Source organism: Erinaceus europaeus, chromosome 2 (assembly GCF_950295315.1).
Source record: "Erinaceus europaeus chromosome 2, mEriEur2.1, whole genome shotgun sequence".
NCBI lineage: Eukaryota > Metazoa > Chordata > Mammalia > Eulipotyphla > Erinaceidae > Erinaceus > Erinaceus europaeus.
Window position 1 is genome coordinate 152,687,077 of NC_080163.1, and position 26,742 is coordinate 152,713,818.

Below are 26,742 nucleotides of genomic sequence, written 5' to 3' on the forward strand. Positions count from 1 at the left end.
ATTTTTATCAGTATAAATAATGCTGCTATGAACATCTTTTTTTTTTTTCTCATGGAAAATAGAATCCTTTGTCTCAGAACCTATGAATCATTTTGCATCCCCCTGCATTCTGCAAATCTAATAATAAAATACAGCATATAACAAATATTTTTCCATAAAAAAAAAAGAAAGAAAATACATGGATAAAAATAACAACCTGGGAACACAGACAAGTCTTTTCAGAATAGCGGGTAGTTAGTAGTCACTCTAAGAGAACATTCTAGAACAAGTAGGACAGAGCTGGAGGATGGCAGAAGAAATCTTTTACCTCACCATTTCAAAAAGCCAATTAATCAAGAGGCAAGGGCTGGTTTGAGGAAAAAGTTATTCATGAGTAGCTAGCAACAACTGAGATGATAAGATGGCAGACTTATGTCTCAAAAAAAAAAAAAAAATCTCAGGAGCAACAAAATAGCTCACTTGGATAGTGCACTGCTTTCTCATGCGTACAAGCTAGCCTCCCCTATCATTGAATAAAGTTTCAGTGTTGTGTTGTTTCTTTTTCTCTCTCTGCCTATTTCTATCTTATTCTCAAATTGGGGTTTAAGATTTATAAAGGGCAGTGGGTCAGTAGGGGAGAAGGGACTTAGTCATCTGGGTGAGTAATTCCTGGGGTAAGGATTTGGTCACATGGAAGTGATTTTTGAGGGTTTAATCGTCTTGTCTCTTGTAAAACTTTGAGGTAACATTAGTAAGCACCAGAGTTTGGTGATCTAAGACTTTAAACAGTATGTTCCAAGTTTATTATTCCCAAGTTGGAAGAGACAGGGCAAATGACTAGAAATACACTGTTAGTATTTTATATTTTTTAGAGTGTGCAAGAGACTACAGCACTGAAGCTTCCTTCAATGTTGTTAGGGCTAGGCTCAAACGTGGGTCACATCACATACATGACAAAGCAGCACATTTAATATATTTTTCTAAGTGACAGGTTTCTACAGAAGGGATTGAGAAGATAAAAGAAACATCTCTGTGATTAAGGTGGAGTCTGTACTGCTTGTTCACTAACAAAGTGATAAATTTTATGAAGCAACTACCTTCCACCCCCCAATTGTATTAGTGATTTAAGAGTAATTTACAAAATTAGATGATAATGATAGAATTCCACACACCATTCCCACCATCAGAGTTCTGTATTCCTCATCCCCCTCCAGCAGAAACTGCAATAGTTCCCCCAAGGCCACAGATTTGGGTTGACTTTATATGCGTCTCTCTCTCTCCGCCTATATATATATATGCCCTTTTTTTCCTATGGTTCTGCCTCACTTCCTTTCTAAGCCACACCTACATCTATTACTACTACTGAGTGTCTTTCCTTTTTCCTCTTCTCTGTAGATAAGCGAAATAGTGCCTGGCTTATTTTGGTGTTCCCCAGATTCAACGAAGCAACTACTTTTGTACAAAGTATATGCAGGGAGGTAGGAGATAACAAGCATAGGAGAGACTCTACCTTATCCAGGGAGATGCAGGAGAGCAAGCAGAAGAGACTCCAACTTGCTCTCCACATACTCTTTCTTATCTGTTCCCCTTGCAATGCCAATTGCTCTGTCCCTAGAGAAACCAGTTTGGCTTTGGAAGGAGTCTACAGACTCCAAGGCTAGTTGAGTCCACAATGTGCATGTCTGGGAATTTTCTGTCCTTGGTGTTTAGGCTTTGCATTTAGGGCCCTTGGGTCACTTGTACTAAAGTGTGACAAGATACTGAGGCCTCTACTTGGCTCCTCTGTACGAGGGTTACCCTTTGGAAAGGCTCTTTTAGTGGTTGGTAACCTTTTTCTATCCTTTCTGTTAGTAGAAGAGACTCATCTCAGCCTCACTTAAGTGTCCATTGGTCCTCATCCCAGTCTGTGGAATAACTTACAGTTATGAGCTATGACTAAAAAGAAAATGATTTGCTCCTGCAATAGTGCTTGGTTTTTGTATTAAGATTTGAAGAGATATGGTCACTGATCTTTAAACTACCATACTATTTTACAGTTTGTTCTGCTAAAGGACTGGGTCTGGCAAGTGTAAGCAAGAGAAACTCTTTTTTTTTTTTTTTTTTTTTTGGAGAAACTATCTTATTTGATTGATCTGGCTTTGTAAATTAATGAAGTTTTAAAATGATTTATTTCCACGAGAGTATAATTTTAAGAAAACTTCTTGGATTAGAAGTTGCCCAAAAAAAGTTTATTCAGAAACTCATGACTAAAATCTTAAAAGGCAAGCTATGAGATTTCTGTATGCTTGTCTCTCACTCCCAGCCCGCCACAGTTTATTTTGTTTCTGGATGGTGTTGTTTAAGAACAACTGACCCTTGGGAAGTCGGGCTGTAGCGCAGCGGGTTAAGCGCAGGTGGCGCAAAGCACAAGGACCAGCATAAGGATCCCGGTTCGAGCCCCGGCTCCCCACCTGCAGGGGAGTCGCTTCACAGGCAGTGAAGCAGGTCTGCAGGTGTCTGTCTTTCTCTCCTCCTCTCTGTCTTCCCCTCCTCTCTCCATTTCTCTCTGTCCTATCCAACAACAACAACAACAATAATAACAACAACAACAAAAAAAAAAACAGCAAGGGCAACAAAAGGGAATAAATAAAATAAAATAAATATTTAAAAAAAAAAAAAAAAAGAACAACTGACCCAAACCCCCCCCCCCCCCCCAAGAAACACAATCTAGGATAATTTTTGGTAAGGGAAATTTTATTTAAAATTTAAGACATGTCTTATTAAAATTAAATGACCTTCACTCATTATTTTATAAAACTAGTAAAGCAGAAGCTGCTTTAAATTGTGCTATGCCTGACTGGGATAATGAAAAAATAAAATCCCTAAGAAGACAGGAAACCCAAATAGCAATTACCCTACTTCTGAAAATAAAAATAAACCCTGAAACTCCTGGAAGGAAAGCTTGAACTTCTCCCTTTGTCCCTAAAGACTGGAACACTGATCAGACCTTGGAATGAAAGTCCTCTGCTGCTCTTTTGGGCCTTTACTGTGCTGCCTGGTGGCTCAGTGGTAGAGTGCAGGACATGCATGTGTGAAGTCTTTAGTTTGATCCCTAGTAATAAATATGCTGTAGTGACTTTCCACTAACCCCACTGAATGAATGAATGAATGAATGATTCTTTTAAAAAAAAAAATCACACCAAAGGTAGACCACAAGAAAATGCTCATTGGTAACTAAAAATTTTAAAGAATGAAAGAAAATGGACCTATGTGGAAACTAAGTAAGGAGAACAGAATATCTTTTGAATAAGAAGGCTAAAGAACATGGATTTTCTTTAAAATAAAGGAGAAATGAGAAGTATTTATAAAAGGTGAAATAAAGCTCAACAAACTAAATACAAAAATGGTCTGAGTGTGTGACAAAAGTTTTTTTTTTTTTATAAACAAAGGTTTATTAAAAGGAAAAAAAAGTTGTGTTTTTTTCCCCCCTAGGGGGATTTATTTCTGAGAAAAAGAGAGAACATCAGAATTATTCTAGCATATGTAGTGTCATGGAATGAATTCAGCTTATACGTTCTGTGTTCTACCACTGTACCAACTTCTGGGTCAAGGAAAAAGAATTTTAATTTTATCTTAAGAAAGGAGCTCTAGGGGGAACAAGTGGTGGTGCACCTGGTTGAGAGCACATATTACCATGTGCAAGGGCATAGGTTCGAATCCTTGCTCCCCGACCTACAGGGGAACGCTTCACAAGCAGTGAAGTAGGTTGTCAGGTGTCTCTCTTCCTGCTGCTACTCTCCACCCCCCATTTCTGTCTTATACAATAAAAAAATAGAAGGGGGGGCAAAAAAACAGGGGGGGAAATGGCTGTCAGGAGCGGGGGATTCATAGTACTGGCACCGAGCCCCATTGATAACCCTCTTAGCGGGGGGAGGGGGGAGATTAAAATTTAAAAAAAAAAAACTAAAAAGAAAGAAAAGGGCTCCAACTGTTAAGCTAAATCAGAATAAATGACTAAGAACTTTTACAGGTAAATTCTAATGTTGGTAAAATTATTCAAACGCAACTGACTTCTATCTTCTATTAAGAAGATGAAAGTATTCTTAAATTATGACTGATTTTAACACTAGAATGTAACTAGGCTGTGGTGTGCATGGGACCTGCCGATTACTAGGCTGAGTTTATTCTCTAGGCGATACATTAAAAGATCAACACAGTCACTAAACTACCCCAAGGTTAGATAAACAGGCCCTCACATATTAGCTTTGCATATTGGTTAAGTGAGATCAAGGATCCCAACACTTCTCAAATCCCCTGTGCTGCCATGCAAATAACACAACACTGGGTGTTCTTCCTCACACTGAGCAAGACAAGAGTACAAGGATTCTTAGCCAGGAGTCTCCTTGCTTCAAAGCACATCATTCTTATTCAGACCACAACTTGAGAACTTTATAGCAGTATTTCAATTCTTGCTTCATAAATTATACAGTGATATCCTAGGGAAACTAATTTTCCAAATTGAATCTCAGCAACTGAAGTATTATTTCCTTAAAACTGGCCAGGGACAGATATTATCAATATGTCATTACTCTTCTGTTATTAGCAACTTTGATGGGGTGGGAAGGTATGCTTTCCAAAACTCCATATTCTAGTCCGTTTTTGAAAGGGGAGAAAAAAAAATAAAAGGAAAAAGCCTCTCTTTATATTAAATCATCCAAATGTGAATCTTTTCCATCAAATACAAGTTCACTTCAAAACGATTTAAAAATTTTTTTTTATATTTATTTGTTTATTTTCCTTTTTGTTGCCCTTGTTGTTTCACATTGTTGTGGTTATTGATGTTGTTGTTGGATAGGACAGAGAGAAATGGAGAGAGGAGGGGAAGACAGAGGGGGATAGAAAGATAGACACCTGCAGACCTGCTTCACCGCCTGTGAAGCAACTCCTCTGCAGGTGGGGAGCCAGGGGCTCAAACTGGGATCCTTACCGTCCTTGCGCTTTGTGTCACGTGCGCTTAACCCGCTGGGCCACCACCCAACTCCCCAAAACAATCTTAAATCTTCCTTCCTAATAACTCTGGATTCCAACAACCTTATTCTTGACAATAAAGGATCCAGAAAAGAATGGCTTAGGTAGCAAGTCATAGTTCTTTAATTACGTGACCAACGATTTTCCTTTTATTCCTTAGCATATTTTATAAATCAAGTGAAACACTTAAAGATAGGTTGGGAGTCGGGTGGTAGCGCAGCAGGTTAAGCGCAGGTGGCGCAAAGTGCAAGGACCGACTTAAGGATACTGGTTCTAGCCCTCAGCTCCCCACCTGCAGGAGTGTCACTTCACAGGCGGTAAAGCAGGTCTACAGGTGTCTATCTTTCTCTCCCCATCTTCCCCTCCTCTCTCCACTTCTCTGTCCTATCCAACAATGACGACGACATCAATAACAACTACAACAATAAAACAAGGGCAAGGAAAATAAATAAGTATTAAAAAAAATAGAAAATGTTCACTGGGCCGAGTGGTGGAGCCCATGATTAAGTGCACATGTATCATGCTTAAGGACCTGGTTTTAAGCCCCCAGCTCCCACCTGTGTGTGTGTGGGTGTGGTGGGGAAGAGGGGGCTTCAAGAGGTGAAGCATACTATGTGTCTTCTCTCCCTCTCAATTTCTCTCTGTTCTATCACATAAAAGTAATAAAAAATTAAAGAGAAAAGAAAAGAGTGTTCATAACAGCACTATTTATGAAAACCAAGAACTAGAAACTATTCAAATGTTCATCAACAACCAGCATGGATAAACAGATTGCAGTTTTATTTATTACTCAGTCACGAGAATAAATAGCCTATAACTGCATGCAAGAATATACAGTGTTAAGCAAAAGAAGCTGGAAACACATACTGTATGACTCTTATTTTCAAAATGTTCAGAAACCAGCAAAATCAATCTGATGTGAGGACAGTGATTTCTTTATTGATGAGGGGTGATTACTAGAAGGTGCACAAGGGAGCCTGCTGGAGTGCTGTTCATGTTCTGGTCTTCATTTGTGTGTGTGCTCCATTTTTGAGTTATATACTTACAGTATGTGCACTTTCCTGTATATCATGTGTTACTATGGGAGGAAAATTCAAAATAACAACAACAAACATTACTTTCAAGGTTCTAGAAGAACACAATCCTCTTAAGAAACAGTTGGCATCACTTGCCAGCTTTTTAAAAAAAAATTATTGCTGGCACTATGAATCTACTACTCCTGGTGGTCATTTTGTTTTCTTTCTGTTAGATTGGGAAGAGAGAAATTGAGAGAGGGAAAGGGAGATAGGGAGAAAGATGGACACTGGCAGACCTACTTCACTACTCATGAAGCGTCCTCCCTGCAGGTGGGAAGTGGGGGCTCAAACCTGGATCCTTCAGCATGGTAATCCATGTGCTTACCCCGGTGCGCCACTATCTGGTCCCCACTTGTCAGTTTTTATAGCAAAGGTAGGTATCACAATATAGAGTAATTAAAGTATCGATACCTTTCTTTCAAGGGTACTTGAGGTCACAGAAGAAATCTACCAAGTTGACTAGAACTAGTCTATTTTTAATATAAGAGCAATCAAGAGAGAATATCTCATTAACAACTTATAATTACTTCCAATTCCCAATACTGACTACAACCTATTAACACCATTTAAAAATGAAGTTTATAAAAATCATGATTACTCCAGAAATCTGTCAAGTTCTTAAGAAATAAAGAATCATTAAACTGGCCAAGGATTGAAGACATTAGCTTTTTTCTCCCAAAAGCTTTCGCCTGAGTCTTTGGTCTTCAAGCCTAAGAAATGTGAAACAGGGCCCTTTAATGAGTAATTTCCTAAGAAAGAATTTTAGTATCTATCTAGAGGTTAACATAATAGAGAAACTGGCTCATGTGCAAAATTATAGATACAGGATAGGTGAAGTTGCACTGCACATACAACAAATTGCCAAACTATCCATCCCCCCCCACAGTCTTCAATAGAAAGAGGTCTTGCAGTCAACAGAGTTGTCACTAACATTTAAATGTTTCTCTGAATCCTAGTTGTCCAATTTATACTGAGAAAGAGATGTCTGCTACACATAAAGACTTAACAGGGGAAAAAAACTGGCATATTACTTAATGTGTCTAAACTATGTTTTTTTTTTTTTTAACCTTTACCTCCAAATTACCTGGGGAAAATTTTTTTTAATTAAAAAAAAAAAAAAAAAGGATGGCCATATGAACCAGGAGTTTTGCATTAACATTCATGTTCCCAATTATCTCATTTTACCAAGAAATATATTGAAAGTCTACAGGGTTAAATAACTTAGGTAAGGTCTCAGAGTGGTGAAGCTAGCATTAGTACCCCACAACTGGCTTTTTTTTTTTTCTTTAATTTTTTTATCATCTTTGTTTATTGCATAGAAGCAGCCAGAAATCAAGAGGTAAGTGGGTGACAGAAGACAGACACCTGCAACACTGTTTCACCACTCGCAAAGCTTTCCCCCTGCAGGTGGAAGCCGGAACTTGAACCCATCCAGATCCTTGCACACTGTAACATGTGCACTCAACCAGGTGTACCACCAGTTTACCCTCAAAGCTGTTTTCTTATCAGTATCACGCCTTCATAACTTTTTCTAACCATGCTTATCCTGAGATGGCTATGAGCTACCCAAGAAGAATCAAGGGCAATAGATAAATGAGTTTGGGGTTCAGGGCTGTAGATGTAAATCTTAAATCTTTAGCATGAAGATGCTATTTAAAGCCACAGATCCATGTGAAATCAGTATGGCAGTGTTTGAGAAACCCCCCCCCCCCCCCGAAAAAAAAAAATCAAGGATACTCTTGACCCAGGACACTGGAACATCCAGCCTGCTGGAGAATATTCAGAGCAAGTGAAGAGTTTCAATGGAGGGATAGTGATGAATTGTGCTAAGAGTGCCAATAACTAAGCAGATCACCATTCTCTGGCCACACATTTTTATAAATAGTGCTTTATCTATGGGACTCGACCTACCTCACTTTCTTGAGTGAAGTCAAGGGCATCTTCTCCTGATGCGAGCAATGTGTGGAGAATTCGCTGTTTCACTTGTTCCCACTCGACCAGCATTGACTCTCGATGGTACTCCTCAGCCATGCCAAAGGTCTGTCAGAGAGGAGCAGAGATGATCCAAAGAAGAGTTTCTTTTAAGATCTGGTAGAAAAACAAGGTGCCCCCTCCCCCATCTACCATTATTCTCTGTGTAAAGAAAAAATAGTCTACTTAAATAATCTACTGATAGCTATTCCTAATATGCCCAATTTTAGTGCATGACATTAAAATGTTTTTAAATTTTAACAAAATATATGCAATGTAAAATTTACCATTTTAACCATACAGCTCAGGGGTTTAAGTACATTCATACTGTTGCGCAACCATCATGGGACATTCTTCATTTGCAAAACTGGAATTCTGTACTTGCTAAACAGTACGTCTGTTTTCTCCTTCCCCCCCAACCCCTCCGCCCCACCAATCATATTCTACCTTCTGATGTTCTTACATTTGATTACTTCTAGGTACTTCATGTAAGTGGAATCTTAAGACAGTATTTGCCTGTTTTAAAAATAAAATTTAAAAAAATTTTATTTTATATTTTATTTATTTTCCCTTTTGTTGCCCTTGTTTTTTATAGTTGTTGTAGTTATTATTATAATTGTTATTGATGTTGTTGTTGGATAGGACAGAGAGAAATGAAGAGAGGAGGGGAAGACAGAAAGGGCGAGAGAAAGACACCTGCAGGCCTGCTTCACTGCCTGTGAAGCGACTCCCCTGCAGGTGGGGAGCTGGGGCTTAAACCGGGATCCTTTAGCCGGTCCTTGCACTTAGCGCCACGTGCACTTAACTGGCTGCACTACTGCCCAACTCCCAGTATTTGCCTTTAATTGGCTTATTTCACTTAGCATTATGCCCTCAAGGTTCATCAATGCTATAGTATGTACAGAATTTCCTTTTTAAAAGGATGAACAGTAATATTCCACTATGATAATCAGAGGAATAAGCATATGCTATCTATTGTGGTTTTTGACTTGCATTTCCCTATGATTAATGATGTTGAACATTTTTCCATGTGCCTAAGCTAAATCTTTTTAAAAGCGCTGAAATATATATCAGTTGATAGTATGAAATAGTTTTACATTTTTAAGTACTTTTCCTTTGTAGTACATAAAATGATAATTATTAAAAATCAATGGAGGGCCAGATGGTGGCACACCTAGGTAAGTGTGCATGTTATCATGCACGAGGATCTGGGTTCAAGCCCCTTCTCCCCACCTGCAGAGGAGAAGCTTTACAAGTGGTGAAGCAAGCATCTCTCCTCTCTTCATCTCATTCTCCACCTCCCCTCTCAATTTCTCTGTCATACCCAATTAAAAAATAGAATTAAAGAAAAGGGAAAAAATGGCCACCAGAAGCAGTGGATTAATACTACTTGCATGGAGTCCCAGTGATAACTCCCATTGCAAAACAAAAATAAATATACAAATACCAATGGAAACTTACTAAGATTTAGTAAGGCACCTAGGGTAAAAGATAAAAAACAAGATTCTCCCAATGACTTTATATTTTTTAGAAACACTACTATTTTCACTAGAGAAAACTAACTGTAATTAGGTCTCCTTAGTGACTCCTGAGAAGCCTGGCAAAAGTCTCTCCTGTTGACAGGGGGCACTGCATGCTGTTGTCAAAACAAAGACACTCAGAAGGAAAAGAGAGAAATAAGATTCCTGTTCACCTGCCACAAGTTTCTGGGACTATGGGGCTCTGAAGAATTATGATAAAAACGACATTATGTAATTATATATTATACACACATATTATATAATTATATAATAACAGTGTAGACAATAATAAAGAAAATGACTTATTTTTAAGGGGAAAAAGGGAACAAGAAGAAGGAAGTGAAGGAGGGATGGAGGATGGGAAAAGATGGAAGGAAAAAGGGAGAAAATAGGGAAAGAGAAGGCAAACCAAAACCAAAAAACCTGAGGGTGACATTAAAGCAATTTACAGAGATATCCTGAATCATGACCGTGCTTAGTCTATTATTCTTTAATTGATAGACCAAGTTTCCCATCAGCTTAAGCCCACTTTTCAAAAAGCCATTTCACTTATAATCAGATTGGCATGTAATTAGGCAGCACCAAGGGAATGCATATTAGTAATGCCTGCTTTATTTTTGGCAATGCAGATAATTTATACTAATATCCGTATACATGAGCTTTAGAAAATGTTAGAAAAATACACTTTCCTAGAAGTGGAATGTGTAAGTTTGGTCCAATATTTACTAAAATGTGAAAAAGGCAGATATACAAAAATAATGCTGAGTAAGCAGGTTAGTATATCTTCTAAGATATAAAGAGAAATGACAATGACAAACCTTAAGAGTCTTGGGGCCACCCTATTGGTGGCTCAGTGAGTAAAGCAGAGGAGTTGCAAACATGAGGCCCTGGTTTCAATTCCTGGCACTACCCATACCAGAGTAGTGTTCTGGTCTCTCACAAAATCATTACTTTTTTTTAAATGAAACAAAAGTTTTCTCATCTGGCTTTTTTCTCACTGGGAGTCAGGCAGAATGGGCCATTCCAGTAGCTAGGCTAAATTAAAAAAGTACCCAGAGAAAAATCCCTTTCAGTATCCAAATCACCATCTCAGTCTTGAGAAAGGAATAGTACAGGACATAGACAGGTAGTAATAGGGAGATAAGGGAAAGTTATCACACAATAAGTTTCTGACCATGCAACTGAAAGTGGGGGGCTGGCTATACTGTCACTGATGCAGGACAGTACAATGTAAGAGATTTTCTTAAGAACAAGCCTTCTGGTGTTAAAAAAAAAAAAAAAAAGCTAGATCAGGTAAGAAAGTAGCTCCCAAATATGGAAAAGGTATATAAATATTGTTGACTAAACCCCATCGATTTGATCTGGGGCCCATATTCAGCATAGGAGCCTATGTAACCTCTGCATCCCTGTAGGTCCGAGCTTGCATTCTGTGGTCATGAGTAGAAACGTTCCAAGTTGCGCCAACTGCAACGCCCATGTTCAACAGGGAAGCAATTACAGAAGCTAGACCTTCTACCTTCTGTACCTCATAATGACCCTGGGTCCATACTCCCAGAGGGTTAAAGGATAGGAGGAGAATTGGGAGGAGATGGGATATGAAGTTCTGGTGATGGGAATTTTGTGACATTGTGCCCTTCTTAAGTTCTGTCGTCTTGTTGGTGTTTCCATTTTATAAATAAAAGTTTTTTAAAAATTAGGTAGACTGAGACTAACAGCAATAAATACTAACCAAAATAAAATAATTGTGACAAAAAAAAGGCAGAGTAATAAATAACACACCACTTAACAATACTGTTGACGAGAATAGTGGGGCAGGCTTTGAATATCATGTAAGGCCAGAATGACAACAGTGAGAATTAGCCATTCCCTATGTTAATCACGGAGTGGTGTGTGCCAAGAACGCCTGTCCTGCTAATATCAGAAGTCTCTGAAGACTGGAAGCTTTCCACGTTCATGTTCTCAGTGTACACACAACCTGAGTGATGAGCACAATGGTTCCACTCACCACTACCGTGATAAGAAGCACTAAGTAAAAAAGAAAAAGAAGTGGCTCAACATTAAAATTCTCCACTCTTGGCCATGTCACCCCTCCCTCAAAGCTTCTCTTAATTTACATTACGGGATAATGGAATATCCAATTTGTGTGCTAATCAGGAATGATTTGGCCACCCATCTGCCCAATTCTAGCCTATTCCCTTTAGACCTACATCTGAACTACCAGATCTGATACAATCAAGGACGGCAAGTAGAGAAGCTAATGAGAATCATCAATAAAGCTACTAAACTAAGAGGGGTGGAGAGAGGATCTGAGTTGAGGCAGGAGGTAGAGACCTATACAAGAGGGGTAAAAACCCGGGGTGGGGGTGGGGGAGAATAGGTATAACTGGAAGAGTATGCAGAGGTCTAACAGAAAAGAAAACCCAAAGCACATAAAACGATGAAGGGGTGAAGAGATTATGAAATTAAATCATAACCTTTGAAGTTATGTATGGAAAGTGTATTTAAAAAAATAAGACAAAAGAACTCAGCGACTGATGTAATAGCAGGTGAGGAGCATTTGAACCCATTTTCATAAATGAAAGGAGGGCAAATGCCTTGACTTCCCAAGCCACTTCCCAAGCTGTTGCTGCCTTTTAGAAACTCCACATATGTTCTGATAGTGCTGTTCTGTTTTTGCTGGGATATACCAAATGGGAAAAGACAGGACATATTTGTGGTTTTATAGTCTGTTTTTTTGGCATTTCAGCAGGACATTGGCAAGTTGTTCAAGCATGAAATTGCCACCAAAATTGATTCTTGCTCAGTGGAAGCCTCCTGGAGTCCAAACAGGTGAAAGGTATGCCCCCAGGCCGGCTCCCAGAACTGTAATAACTCCCCCCGAAACACATATGCACATATTTTGCACTGTGGTATGTCACTTAAATGTTTTGGCTGGTTACACATTTAGTCTCAGTATGGCACAATGTTCAAAGCCTGCCAATTCCAGAAAAACATTCCATGGGTAAATAGATTAATAAGGCTCAGCGGCATTCAACAATCTTGGTTTAATTCCATTGGTCCTTTACAGCAGGAGGATCAATGTTGATGAATAAGTAACTCAAAGTGTCAATAATAACAACAGAAATCCCACTAAAATTCCTTATTTTAAAAAAGTTTTTTTTTTTTTAATCAAAAAGTGAACTTCACTATTGCTAAGAGGAAGTACTACTTTAAAAATACAAATGATGTTACTGTTAAGGAATCACACTGATAATTAGACAGTCATTAAAACAATGCTTTGGGAACATTTTCTTATAAATTAAAACTAGCAACACTGCCCCTGCTATCTTACCTCACTTTGGCCCTTTGAAGGCATTTCTACATGCATAAGACATTTTAATAAAGTGCACATAGAAATTGTATGTATAATTTACTACTTTACTACATAAATAATGCATAAATATTTTACTTGGCATACGAGGGTTGTGTATATAAGTGGTCTTTGCTTCCTTTTGCAGAGATAATGACTGCTAGGAGAGTGGATGGGGTGTTTCCAAACTCTTTGCAAGAAAAGTTGCACTTTTTCAGACCATCCTCACATGATAACCAACCTTCTTCCCTCTCCAGATGACCCCAGTATTCTAACACTGTCATGCTCCCTAGTAGGATGCTCTGAAAATGATTTTTTGTTTGTTTGTTTGTTTGTTTTAAATTCTTGACAGAAACAAAGGGAGATAACTCACATGTTAGTAAAGTAAATGATCTCTGAGTATTCTGAGGGAATGCTTATTGCAAAATATTTTTATACACATAACAGCTGTTCTGGCTCTTTATTTATCATCCTTTCCAAGTGCCAAGATAGCTTGGATTTGTTGTTTAAGAATTTGAAGAAATTATTGAAGATAACATAGGAAGTTAAATTATATCATTGAAAAAAAAGAAAAGAAATAATCTTAAGTCAATAGAAACAAAATACCATATGTAACAGAATTGTCTAAATCATTTTAAGATTAATTTAATAATTGAACAGCATTAATTGGCCCAGTGCATCAAATGCATTTCAGTCACTCAATGTAGGAGGAGTTATAAGCATGGCATTTTCCTCAAAAAAGGTTCATGGAAAATTCTACACGGTGAGCTAATTATCGAAGCAGTAGAGTATTGGACCTGACTCAGAGCCTGCACTCCACAGTACACACAGTGGTCCTCACAATGGTAAACATTTCTGTATGAGTTTCTTTTTTCTTTCTTTCTTTCTTTCTTTCTTTCTTTCTTTCTTTCTTTCTTTCTTTCTTTCTTTCTTTCTTTCTTTCTTTCTTTCTTTTTTAAATTTAGCTCTGTATGGGTTTCTTTCTTACCCTCTTCCGGGACTCTTCAATGGCTGAAAGCAAAGCATTGTCCTTCTCATTCTTCAGGAAGCCCTATGACAAAGTGGGGATAAAAATGACACAACTTAAGTTAAAATGAACCTTCAGACAATCAAAAGGATATAACCACAAGAATATCTCCTACCCTACCCACCTTCATTCTCACAAAACTTGCTCAACCTGAAAACATCGAAACAGACCATTTTTACTGATATTTCTTTCATTCTGGGGATACATGAAGATAAAAAAGTCCCTATGAAGCAGTAATGTGGGGTCCCATGTCTTGGAAACATGTAAAATATGAGCAGGTAACATTGTTCTTCAAAAATTATTCTTCAAAGTTCTGCAACTGTTCTTTAGTTCTCTGCTGCTTTCAATTAATTCTTCAATTTCTTGCTAATAGCTAAGAAACTACTGACATCCACTTGTCTATGCATATTCCCCTTGCTTGTCATGACTGAGAAACCCTAAGAATCATTCATTTGCACAATACTTTTGCCACACGTTCCTGATTTGAGGCCTAATGACATCTGTTACTGGTTTAACACAGGCACAGTGTAGAGGTAACAGTGCTCAAGTCTGGTTTAAAACGCATGGGCCGAATGCCTGCAAGATGCAACTACAAAATGATTTTGTGTCAAATCCTGTTGCCTCCATTTACTAATGGCAGGATTTTAGCCAAGTAACAAAATTCACTAAAAATTGGTTTACTCATACACTAAGTGAATACTAGATGATAATGCAGTCATCAGTTCTTGGCCCAAGGTTCAATATACACTGCTCTATTGTTAATAGTTTAGATTTAAATCTATTTGTTGATGACTTGAAACAACAGGAAGCTCAGGGTGACCTCCCTGTTCTTATACTCATTGTCTATAGCTCCAACTGAGTTCTTGGAGTAAACAGGGATGGCAATGTCCTGATAGACCAACACAGCTACAGGCTTATAGTAGACTTATGTGCCTATCTTGTGCCAATACCTGGCCCTTCACATAAGGTGAAGCTTCTTTTCATAGGTGTGGGGGATTGAGTAGAAACAAGATGATCCATCACCTTGAAGGTAAAGATGAAAGACTTAGTTGTAATATGAAAGAGCTCAAGTCATCCTATATATCTACTATTTTCTGTAATGCAAAGTGGATGCATGCCAAGCATACCATTACTGCTCTTGTACTTGCTCAAAATGTCCCTACCCACAATTATGTTTTTGCTTAAAAAAAAAAAAAAAAAAAACCACTTGTGGTGGCACAAGATATTAAAAGGCTATTCATTGCAATAGCCCTGGTCTCCCTTTAAGGAACTGGACAGGGGTGGAGGTAGTACAGTTACAATACAAAGTAGAAATAAGCTACAGCCTTTTAAATAGTATGCTAAATTAAAACAAACATTACTAACAGTTTCCTTGCCTTTGAAGCTGGCTGTCAGTTTTGATCACTTATTTAAACAGTCCTAGATTATAAGGTTGCTGGTTCATGTACATATGGGAGTGGTGCAAATGAGACTGGGGACAGAAATATATTAGGAATGCTCATAGATTCCCCAGATCCTTTATGTATTGGCTCATAACTACTGCACACCTGCTATCAGACCCCAACCTGAGTATGGTAGTAGAGTGAACAGAGCAATGGCCAGTAGCCAGGAATAGGACTCTCACAGGAAACAACAGAAGGCATCTCCAAACTATCTACACAGATACTTGGTGTGGGGTGGGCTCGAGAAAGGGCATAGGTCACTTGTCTAGTAGTGTAGTGCTTCAATAAAACAGAGCATGTATAGGGTGGTCTCATGTGGTCCATTCAAAAGAGTTGGTCTGCTACTGGCCATCGGAGGGGAGTCAGTTGTGAATACGACAGCTGGATTTAAATGCACTTTGTTTATGCTTGCCATGGTAAATGATAGTATCAAGTCAACAAACCTTGACTGAGGAGTCTTCAATGGTTAAAACTATAGACTTTAGCATCACAGTTTATAAACAAGGCTGCAAAACTTGGAGCATGAACTGCTGTTCTCGAACAAAGGGCAAGAAGAGACTGCTGTGTTGTACCTTCTTTCATGGTGGCTGCTATGGATATTAGCTGATTATCTGAACAAGTCACGTTTTGAGGGGTGATGGTGTGTGATAACTAACCACTGCAAGACAAGGCTGGCTCACTAGCATGAATGCTCGCTCTCTCACCTGGGTTGGGTGGACCTGTGCTAAATGCTCCATCCTTTCTTAGAATTGCTTCTTTTCTTCCTGTGAGTGAGCAATCCTTCCCAAACTGTGCCCTTGTCTACAAATAATTCTCCCCTTTACACAATTATTGTAACATAAATGCAAATCAGTTATCAGTCACATTTATTTAAAAGCAACAATATTCTAAAGGAACATGATTTCAACATTTCTAAGAGAAAAATTTGGAAGTAGTGGTTTAAAAAAAAAAAAAGGTAGCGCTTTGGGGCAGATTGTTTTCTTTAAAATATTCGTTGTAAAGCTGCAGTGGCTGCTAGGGAAGTGACTGAGTGACCATAGCATAGGCTTTGCCCGAGTGAAGCCCAGGACTCATTTCAGTGCTGCAAAAGGCGAAGAGCTCTGGTGTGTCTGACAAAATAATCTGTACAAAATGTTATACAGCTACAGTCTACAAACATTACTGATTAAATGATGTAGTTGTGCCTAAAGCTTAAATTTTAGACAATTCAAATACAGAAAAAGACCACCCACTACATATAGCTCAGTAACGATTTTCTCAAAAGCGCAAGATGAGCCCACAGATTACAGGGATTCTGGCTTCAGACTTTCCATCTTGTGTTCCTAAAATGGGACCCTAAAATAAGTTACATAACAAATTTTATTTTCTTTTTTAAAAATTTATTTTTTATTATTATTTTTTAAATATTTATTTTATTTATTTATTCCCTTTTGTTGCCCTTGTTGTTTTATTGTTGTAGTTATTATTGTTGTTGTCGTTGTTGGATAGGACAGAGAGAAATGGAGAGAGGAGGGGAAGACAGAGAGGAGGAGAGAAAGATAGACACCTGCGGACCTGCTTCACCGCCTGTGAAGCGACTCCCCTGCAGGTGGGGAGCCGGGGCTCGAACTGGGATCCTTATGCCAATCCTTGTGCTCTGCGCCACCTGCGCTTAACCCGCTGCGCTACAGCCCAACTCCCAAAAATTTATTTTTTACTAGTGATTTAGTAATGACACACAAGATCAAAAGATCACAAGGGCATAGCTCCACGCTGCACCCACTGCCACAGTTCTGTGCCCTCTCCCCTATCTCCCAGCTTCTCCCCTCACCCAAGGACAGCCTTTATGTTTTTTTTTTTTTTTTAGAAAATTTTAGAGACAGTTTGATTACTGTTTTTCCCAGAAATTCATGTGTTTCAATTCTTTATAATTCAATATGAGCAAAACCATTACGTAGCTATCTTCCAGAGAAATGCAGGTCATTTGACAACAGATATAAGCTCTAACACTCTTAAGATACTATGTATTATAAGAGAAATAGCAACAATCTCCAAAATGAGAAGAAAATTAACTTTAAAAAAGATGCTGCAGAGTGAATGAAATATAATATACAGTACTGCAGAATGAATTTTTAACTCATGTAAGAAGCATATTGTATAAAATATGCATACCAAAGGAAGAGACAGGAAGATCTCTGGAGGTGACTGTTAATTAAAAGAAGGGGGATAAATAAGAACTGAAACCGGTAGAAGACTATAAAGGAATACAAAACAAAGACAACATAAGTTCAGGAGTAAACACCAAATTAGATAAACTCAAAGTATTAAATATCCAAAGGTGAGAAAAACAAAGAATGAGATAAGAACAGTTTGACAGATTCTTTTATACCTATTTATATATAAACAATACATAATGCTTTCATATATAACACATACACGTTTACATGCATGTAATCCTCGGCATCTTTTTCAATGATATCACTGTCTAGTACCTTTTAAATTTTTCCTACATCTTTGTTTTTCAAATTTTATTGTTTAAGTAATACATTAGTGGCTTTAGTTTTAGGTTCAATCCCTAGTACCACTATAAGTCAGAGCTAAGCAGTGCGTGTGTGTGTGTGTGTGTGTGTGTGTGTGTGTGTGTGAAATAAGTAGAAAAATCTAAAAGCAACGAAATACTTTATCGTCAGAATAGTGCAAGGATCTATGCGCCATCTAGTGGCAGTTAGTTCAACACACGCTTAAAGAAAAAACTAAAAAAAACTGGGCAGAAACATAACTTGCCTAGGCCCAAATTTCCCACAGATGTCACCTCAACTTTTTTCCATATGTGAATTTCTTCTCCTTCCAACCCACCCCCAGTAAGCTCAAGGGAGATAAATACTCTTAAACTTGCTTCCTTCCTGAGATAGTTGTTCCCCCCTTACAGAGGATAAAGCTGAGGGCTTGAAGAATGCTAACAAACACACCCCTCTTCTTGGACGACAGCCTTTTTAGAACTTACTGGGATAAGGGTTTTCTGTTGTGAAGGGTAAATTGGAAGGTGCCTAATCTCACTGGAAGAATACCTAAGTCACTTCCCAGTTGAAGAAAGATGCCAAGGGTCCACTAGTTGTAACTTTCAGTGCTTATCACACTTTCCTTTTTTTTTTTTTAAGATTTTATTTATTTATTCATGAAGAAGATAGGTGAAGATAGAGAGAGCGAGCCAGCCAGGTATCACTCTGGTACATGTGCTGCTGGGGACTGAATTTTGTACCTCACGCTTGAGAGATCCAATGCTTTATGCACTGCACCACCTCCTGGAACACCACTAACATTAACATCTCATCTCATCAAAAGCCCTTTTTAATCTCTGACTCCCCCACCCAAACACTCTTCTCCCCGCTAGTGCTAGTGTTCTACAGAAAAACCCTCTTCTAATCAGCTTTTTAAATGGGTTTTGGTTTCAAGTTTCCCATAACACATAACAGCTCCTACTCTGGAAATAGTTAAGGTCCAGACAGTGCTCTAAATAACTCAAAGACAATATTACTAAGTTTTTTTTTTTTTTAATAGAGGGAGGGAGAAAGAACTTCACAAGATGGAGAGACACCACAGAATGGCTTTACCATTCATAAAACTTCCCCCATACATGTGCTTCCATGTGGGAGCCAGGGGTTCAAACCCAAGTCCTCATACCTGCTAAAGTGTGAGTTCTATCAGGTGTGTCATCTCCCAGTCCCAATATTACTAACGTTTTAATAAAATAAAAAAACATGAAACCATACTTTCTTCCCTTCCATCCTACTCCTGCCCATTTCATAGGAAGAAAATTGACTGAAAATTCAACTATGTACTCTCAACCAGGAAGAAGAGGCAGGATTCAAACAGCTCTAGATCTAGCTGTTAAGAAACGAAGTGTTTCTGAGATACAAAGGAGCAGCATACTTCTAGAGGACATTAAAGACTCCTTTCTCTCTTAAAAATAAAGCCCAAGGAGGGAGAAAAATATTCTGGAATTTGCCTTCTTTACTAGGTATTAATTTTCACTTACAGAAGAAGCTGAAGGCTCAGAGAATACTAATTCCTATACTAGAAATAATAAGAGCTAGAATGTATGCACGCACAGTGTTTATTTTGTGCTGGATGTGTATTAATTCTATTTTGACCAAATGTTAAACTGTCTCTCAATGTTAGTTAACTGATCAGACCTTAAAATAGGTGGTTAAATAGGCTGGAGTGTAAAAATGGCTGCATGAGTTTATTTTGATGTGGTTCTGTATTAAAGTCCACCTGCTTTGTAAGTAACAATGTTCTGACGTAGAATAAAAATTTTCTAACCTCTTGTCTATCTACTTCCACTCTAGCATATTTTCCCTCATGACAGCAAATCAATGAAGGATAATGTTACTTTATGTTGTTGTTATTGCTGTCCTTGTTCTTGGATAGGACAGAGAGAAATTGAGAGAGATGGGGAAGAGAGAGGGGGAGAGAAGACACCTGCAGACTTGCTTCACCGCTTGTGAAGAGACCCCCCTGCAGGTGGGGAGCCGGGGACTTAAACCAGGATCCTTACACAGGTTCTTGAGATTTGTGCCATGTGCACTTAACTTGCTGCACTACCACCCGACTCCCTTATTTTATGTTTATATATTCATTCCTATTTTACATCTACCACAGACTGTTAGAGAAGAAATGAAATAATTCATTTTTCACATCTTTAGAACAGTGATTTTCAAAATGTGAGTCAGAACCTATGATCATGTCTTGAAGTCAGTATCTTAAAGAAATAAAGTACAACAGATATGCAGCATGGGTAAGTACTCTTTTGTGAAGCTTTTCTTTCAATTACATATATTTATTTACATGTATGAAATAGGTCTGGATACAAAATACAGTCCTTATTGTGGGCTGCAGATTAAAAATCTGGAATCACTGCTTTAGACGTCAAATGTACAGAGTTCCTAAATATTATCATTACTTACTGCCATGGAGCAATAAACACCATACATCTGTCCAAGCAATGTCTTTAGTTAGGTGTTCCATTTTTTTACAGAGGAGGTGGACCGCCTTGCAGTGTGTACTGGGTAAGAATTGCCCAGAAGGTAACTACTAGGTAATCTCAGGGACCTCACAACTAAACCAGCTCTTAAATGACTCAGGTTAAGAATGACAGACATAAAACTGCCTTAACTGGGAGTCGGGCGGTAGCGCAGTGGGTTAAGCGCACGTGGCACAAAGCATAAGGACCAGTCAGGATCACCGTTCAAGACCCCACCTGCAAGGGAGTCACTTCACAGGCAGTGAAGCAGGTCTGCAGGTGTCTCTCTATCTCCCCCTTCTCTCTCAATTTCTCTCTATCTCTATCCAATAGCAAATAAATAATGTTAAAAAAATTTTAAAACAAAACTTAAAAAAATTGCCTTAATTTTAATCATCATGCAGACTCTGAGCCTTCTGTATACCAGTGGCAGTTAACTCATACTGTAGAGAAAGAGAGCGAGCAATGGAACTTATGTTTTTGTCCAATGGCCAAATTCACTTAGCTTATTTGCTTCCTGAAAATGAAAACTGTAAGAAATAAGGGTCTCTGTGAGAAAATTTTCAGTATCCACTTTAGCCAGGAAAATAAGATGGCTTTCACAGTTCCTTGCTTCCCACATATAACAAACAGAAAATGTGTTGGACAGTTGGAATTGAAAGTTTATAAATCTCCGTATCATTAAAAAAATTACTAAAAATCATTGCTCTCTATGTTGCCCCTACAAAGCAGCAGCCATATTTTGCATGGTCCTCAAAACATGAAAGATCGTTCCACGTCTTCTCTTCTTCAACAGACCAAACAGCATCTGCCCTGTCAAAATATAAATGAGGCGCCCACAGCAAGCTGTACATCCCACCGTAAGATATCTGACACAACACAAAATTCATGATGGGTGCTATAAAAGGCTTGTATGTTCTCTCATTTAAAATATACGGCACAGACAAGAATCTGTAACCATTCCAAATCAGTATTAACACAAATAAGCAGTGACTAAAGAAAATGGTCACTGAATAGGGGAAAAAAAAAAATTTCCAAGACACAGTAACAGTTAGAAAGATGAATGATAGGAAAAATAACACATCAAAAACATTAATGAAGGAAAAATAACACATCAAAAACATTGATTTAAAAAAATTAATTAAGGGTGGGGGTAGATAGCATAATGGTTAATGCAAAGACTCTCGTGCTTAAGGTTCCAAAGTCCCAGGTTCAATCCCCTGCACCACTATAAGCCAGAGCTGAGCACTGCCTACTTAAAAAAAGAAAAAAATATATATAGGGTTTGCTCCAAGACGAAATTGCAATAAACCTTGCAATTAACTCAGACCTATTTAGTGAAATGGAGATATGTCCTATTTCTATAAAGACAGAAGTGAATTATACTCATGACTTTCTTCCTGCTCGTTCTGAATAAAGCACCTACTTCCTCCCGAGCCCCCCTTCCCCCACTCCCTCCCCTCCCCATTTCTGCATCAGTGATCTCTTCTGATTCTTTTGGGTAAAATTTTTACAAGGGTAAAACTGCTACTTAAGGAGAAAGTGAAGAAGGGCAAAAGAAGAAACTGTTTTCAGATGAGCATAATGGAAATCCTGGCCGCACAGGAAGGCCCCTGGGCTTATCAGATGGCAGACACACACTTCTCATTAGCTCCCTTTTGAGGTACCTGCACTCAGATGCCTCAAGGAATTTTTCAAGTTCAAAGAGAGATTCATTACTGATAAAGCCCAAAAGATGAACAAAGAACATTTAGGTTTGAGCATTCTCAAGATCTAGAGAACTGTCCTATGGTTCCCTAGCATGTGTAATTATTTTATTAGATCAATATTTAACATATAAGACATCAGCTTAAAGGGTCCATGAGAGATTGAACTTTCTTTTACAAGGAATATGGAATAAACAACAAGTTCAACTTTATTCTCCAACTCAGATATCTAGAATAAAGAAAAAAAAATTTCTACAAAAATATATATATTTTTTAAACCGTTTGCTCAGGTTTCATTGTGTCTATTATGTGTGTTTCTACCATTAGGAAATATATCACCATAGAAAGCAATGCTAAGCCGGCAGAGCTCACACTCAACTGTAATATATTTGAATACCGCTGTATGGTTTCTGACATTGCCAGTTCTAACATATTTTAATGCCGTTAATGATTTCTCACTGTGCAATTAGAAAGTCTAGCTGCTCTCATTCAGCAGGTGGCAGCAGACCCTACAAGAATGGCTGTGGAGTTCCACCATTTACCAGCTCAGCAGATCCAGGCACCTGCAGGCAGCTCTGGAGCCACAGGTGGCAGACCTTGGCGCTGTAAAATGGCACCGTGTGGGCACTAGGCCATCTGTCACTGCCAGGTCCTCATTTTATACATGGTTTCTGCTACTGGGCTAAACAAAGGGCCACTTAATTACCTTGTAGGTTTGGGGTCTATTAATGCAAAACAAATCACTTGTTCCCAGAATTCGTATCAGTTTACAGGGTGGTCAGCAAGCTCTCAGATTGAAGAGAAATCAATGTATACAGTAGGCTCTGGCTCAAGGCACTCGCTCTGAGCAGTGTCTCCTCTAGGACCCCTGTAGGGCCTCCCAGGCAGCATTCTGACTGGAGTGTACTGGCATGTCTGATCTGAAGAACAAGCTAATACACCGTGATATAATTCTACCACAAAATGGGGCCATGCCCTTCCTGTGGTGTGGTAGAGAGGAAGGTGTGTTACTCCTTACTCAATACAATATGCACAGATATTATGCTACTAGATAGCTTTCCTACTTCTAAAACGTCCAGCTGGGATCGCTGGCTGAGCACACTGGGTTGCTGCACTTGAAGGAAAAGGCTCAGTCAGATCAAGTACTGCATCCTTGGGGTGGTCATTTAAATCTCTTGTGCTCCAAAGATAGTTCTAACCCTCTAACAGGGGCTGGGGGATGCATATTTCTGGCCATATAGGTCAGTAAAGCAATTGGTAAAGTTCAGTTAGCAGGAGACTCCATATAGAGGGCTAATGAATAACAGAGGTATAGACGAGTAAATCAAACGGTAGCCATTTAAAGTACTACCAGGGACAAGGGCTTTTTATGCCCAGCCTACCCAGTCCCACCCAGACCCTATGCCAAAATCCAGAGAAGCCTTGCAGTAACTTTTCAGAGCTGTGTAAGCAATTGTCCTCTGCTGGTCACATAAGGTCTTGGGAGAGATGATGTGACTTGCTCAGTGCCAGTAACCTCGCCACTTGCAGAAAAACAAGCCAGAGCCTGCATGAAAGGGAGAGTGGCCACGGTGCAGCAGGATGTACCACGATGCAGTGGCGCCTCTGAGGCCATCCTCTGGAGTCTGGTGGAGGGTGGGGGCTGGGCAGGGGAGGGCACAGCAACACTAGACGCTGAGGGAGGAAGGGCAGCCAGCCAACTGCTCTCAGCCTACTGAGATGGCTCCGTAGGGAAAAGCAAGGACAGCAAAGCAACTCTGGGTATTTTATCGCCTTCCCTACTCGCCACTACCCACACTCCCAAAATCCAGCACATTTGCTAAGGCTAATCTTTGGGGAAACAAAACCAGGGAGGATTCTAAAGAGAAAAAAAAAATTAGGTATTTTCAGGGAATATAACTAAGATCTAGTATACGTATGATGCCACCAAGCTGCCTCCCAGCTCGATTTTCATTATTTTCATGTACAGAGAGATGAGGGTAGGTGGGAGACACCTGCACTGAAGCCTGAACTCCCTTGGTGCTGCCCAAGGTGCTCCCATGTGGTGCCAGAAACCGAACTCAGGGACTGAGGTGTGGGAAAATGTAAGCTCTCCAGCCAAGTCTCCTGGGTCCTTTAAAAAAAAAAAAAAGTCACTTTTAAGTTTAGTTTTGCGAGTGGAACAGTGTGCCAAATTATGTCTGATTTCAAAAGTATTATTCTCATTCTACTCTACAGTGATGAAAAGCTAAAGAAGATATATTAAAGAGTAATAAATTTTTCTTTGATATTAATTTTTGGGGAACTGATTTTCACACTGGAGACGAATCAGTCCACAATCAGAGAACTCTGACTAGTAAAACCGCGCTGCAGTATAAAATGGGGATGCATCAATAACGTCCTTCATCACAGCCAACACCCTATTCCACTGTCCCCAAAACCCAGTCTGCAAGAACGCATTAAAGCAACCCCATGTTTTTTTTTAAATGCAGATTCTAGAAAGAAGGAAAGGAAGAAAGAAAAAGGGAGGAAGGAGAGAGGGTGGGAGGAACAAAAAGAACCTACAGATTCTCTGCTTTGTCAGATCTAGTGTCTTGCTTTTGGAAGTAGAAAGCAAATGCATGATTTGGGGACTGTGAGAGTGAACAGAGAGCCGATGGTTGTGCCAATCAGGTGGGAGCTAAGCAGACCTGCCAGGCTGGTTTCTACAGTGTTCTGCATTAAGCTTTGAGTTCCACTTACCAAGCACAAGGAGCGCTGTTAGTCAAGACAATGTTTGGGGACCAGTATCATATTAATTCCTTACCGGTATACAGTGCGGTTAAAAATCATGGGTCCCCCTACCCCTTGCAGCACTGCTTAAACTTGATGGGGTTGGGGCACTGGATTATCACAGCTAACAGAGAAACAGGAGCCCTGGTTTTATGGCTGTTTTTTGCTTCTCAAAAGTTCTTTTTTCAAAAAACAAGTGTTTTAGAAAAAAATTCTTTACATTTGTTTGGAGATCACTAAAGCAAATAAAAAACCGTTCTCTTTTGTAACTTCATGTCTGAGTGGAATTTATCATGGCATTTCTCTGCCAACAGCATTTAGGATTTCATCCTCTCTAAAGCCTGGAGTAAGTTTGAAATCTTTACCCTTTTAGAGCTAAGAGGGTGCAGCAGAATGCACCCTCATCACTGTCACCACGGCTATGTAAAGCAAGAAACATTATTTAGCCGGAGTGGCTAATCAAAGCAACAAGAAGAGAAAGGGCAAAATCATTTATTGAATGCAAACTGCCTTACCTTTCATCCAGTCCATTCATACTAAAAGGAGCAACCCTGTACTGTGGGACCTCTCAGACCTAGGGTTTAGGGAGTGGTCTGCTGGGAAGCTGTCTCAGAATGCAGGGCTCCATTCCTGCCTAATGTAGTGGCGACACTCCATGCCAACACTGGAGATAAGCAATTCATTCTCCATGTAGTGCCAACACAATGCAACTAATAGCTCAACTCACAGGACATGACATATTTTATTTTATTTGTAATTGTATTATCATCAACCTGGATCTAGGAAGACTGCAAGCACAGCTCAGAAGTCATTTCTAGTAAGACTGAAAGGAAACATCTCTGAGTTTAGATTTCTAAATCAAAGACAGACTCTGCTGAAAAGACTGATCCATTACATATATCAGGCAGCAGCAAACCCATAAGGAGGAAGAGGTGGAGTCAAATGCAAGAGTACTGCATAGCACAGATGAGAAATCAGGTGGTCTGGATTTATGACAAAGTCAACTGCTTTCCACATATATGACCTTGACAAAGTCATTGAGCTACAGTAAACCTTGTAACTTTAACTGTAAAATGAGTTGACTATACTTTATAAACTGAGGCCATCTCCAGAAATCCCAACCCTGTAAGAGGTGGGAACAAGAAGAACTTAGCATTTTCATTATCACTCTGACTATATAAAAACTTGCTTCCAAAAGATTGCATATCTTTTTCGCCTTGGACCAACACACACTACTACACTACACTACACTACACTACACTACACTACACTACACTACACTACACTACACTACACTACACTACACTACAGCACTGCTCAGCTCTGGCTTACTGTGGTGCTTCAGGCATGCAAGTCTTTCTGCATAACCCCATATACAGCCCACAATAAACTTTGTTTTAGGAGGAGCCAACATGTATCTTACATAATAAGAACCAAAGGCTACCAAGATCTAGAATGAAACAGAAAGAAAATATCTTGAACAGAAACGTTGGTTTCATCTTGCTACAAAGGAGAATAATACATAGCCATGCCATCTGGAAGGAGTAAATTTCAATATTAAAAATAGGTGGGGCACAAAGCAAGGAATATCTATTTAAATTTTATTTTATCCTTCAGTTTCCATGACTGGCTTAGAAACTATCTAGGTATGTGTTAGAGAAGTCTTTATCCCAGGAAAATCCCCAAATTTCCATCTTCTAACAGAACAAAAAGCAACTTGGAAATCAAAGGCAGTGTTATCAGAGGAATCTTCAAACTTGAACAGAAATAATTTGTGCGGTTCACCTCTTATCAGTGGGCCTGGTGACGCCATTTTACTTCTTCTTCACTGCCATCTTAGTGCTATGAAATGTTTCCTAGCGCCCATGCTTGCTTATCTACATTACAGCTCTGCTAGAGCATTCAAAGGTTT

At 39.0% G+C, this 26,742-nt stretch overlaps 1 protein-coding gene across 3 annotated transcripts in view; it reads right to left on the reverse strand.

Annotated features, from left to right (window-relative positions):
- Positions 1-26,742, reverse strand: part of NUP93 (nucleoporin 93) — a 115,300-nt gene that overhangs the window by 32,264 nt on the left and 56,294 nt on the right. For all 3 annotated transcript variants that reach the window (XM_007520112.2, XM_060185515.1, XM_007520113.3), the window contains 2 exons: positions 13,891-13,953; positions 7,974-8,102 (listed from right to left, as the gene is read on the reverse strand). In XM_007520112.2, the coding sequence (XP_007520174.1) occupies positions 7,974-8,102; positions 13,891-13,953 (192 nt within the window). The remainder of the gene's footprint in view (positions 1-7,973; positions 8,103-13,890; positions 13,954-26,742) is intronic.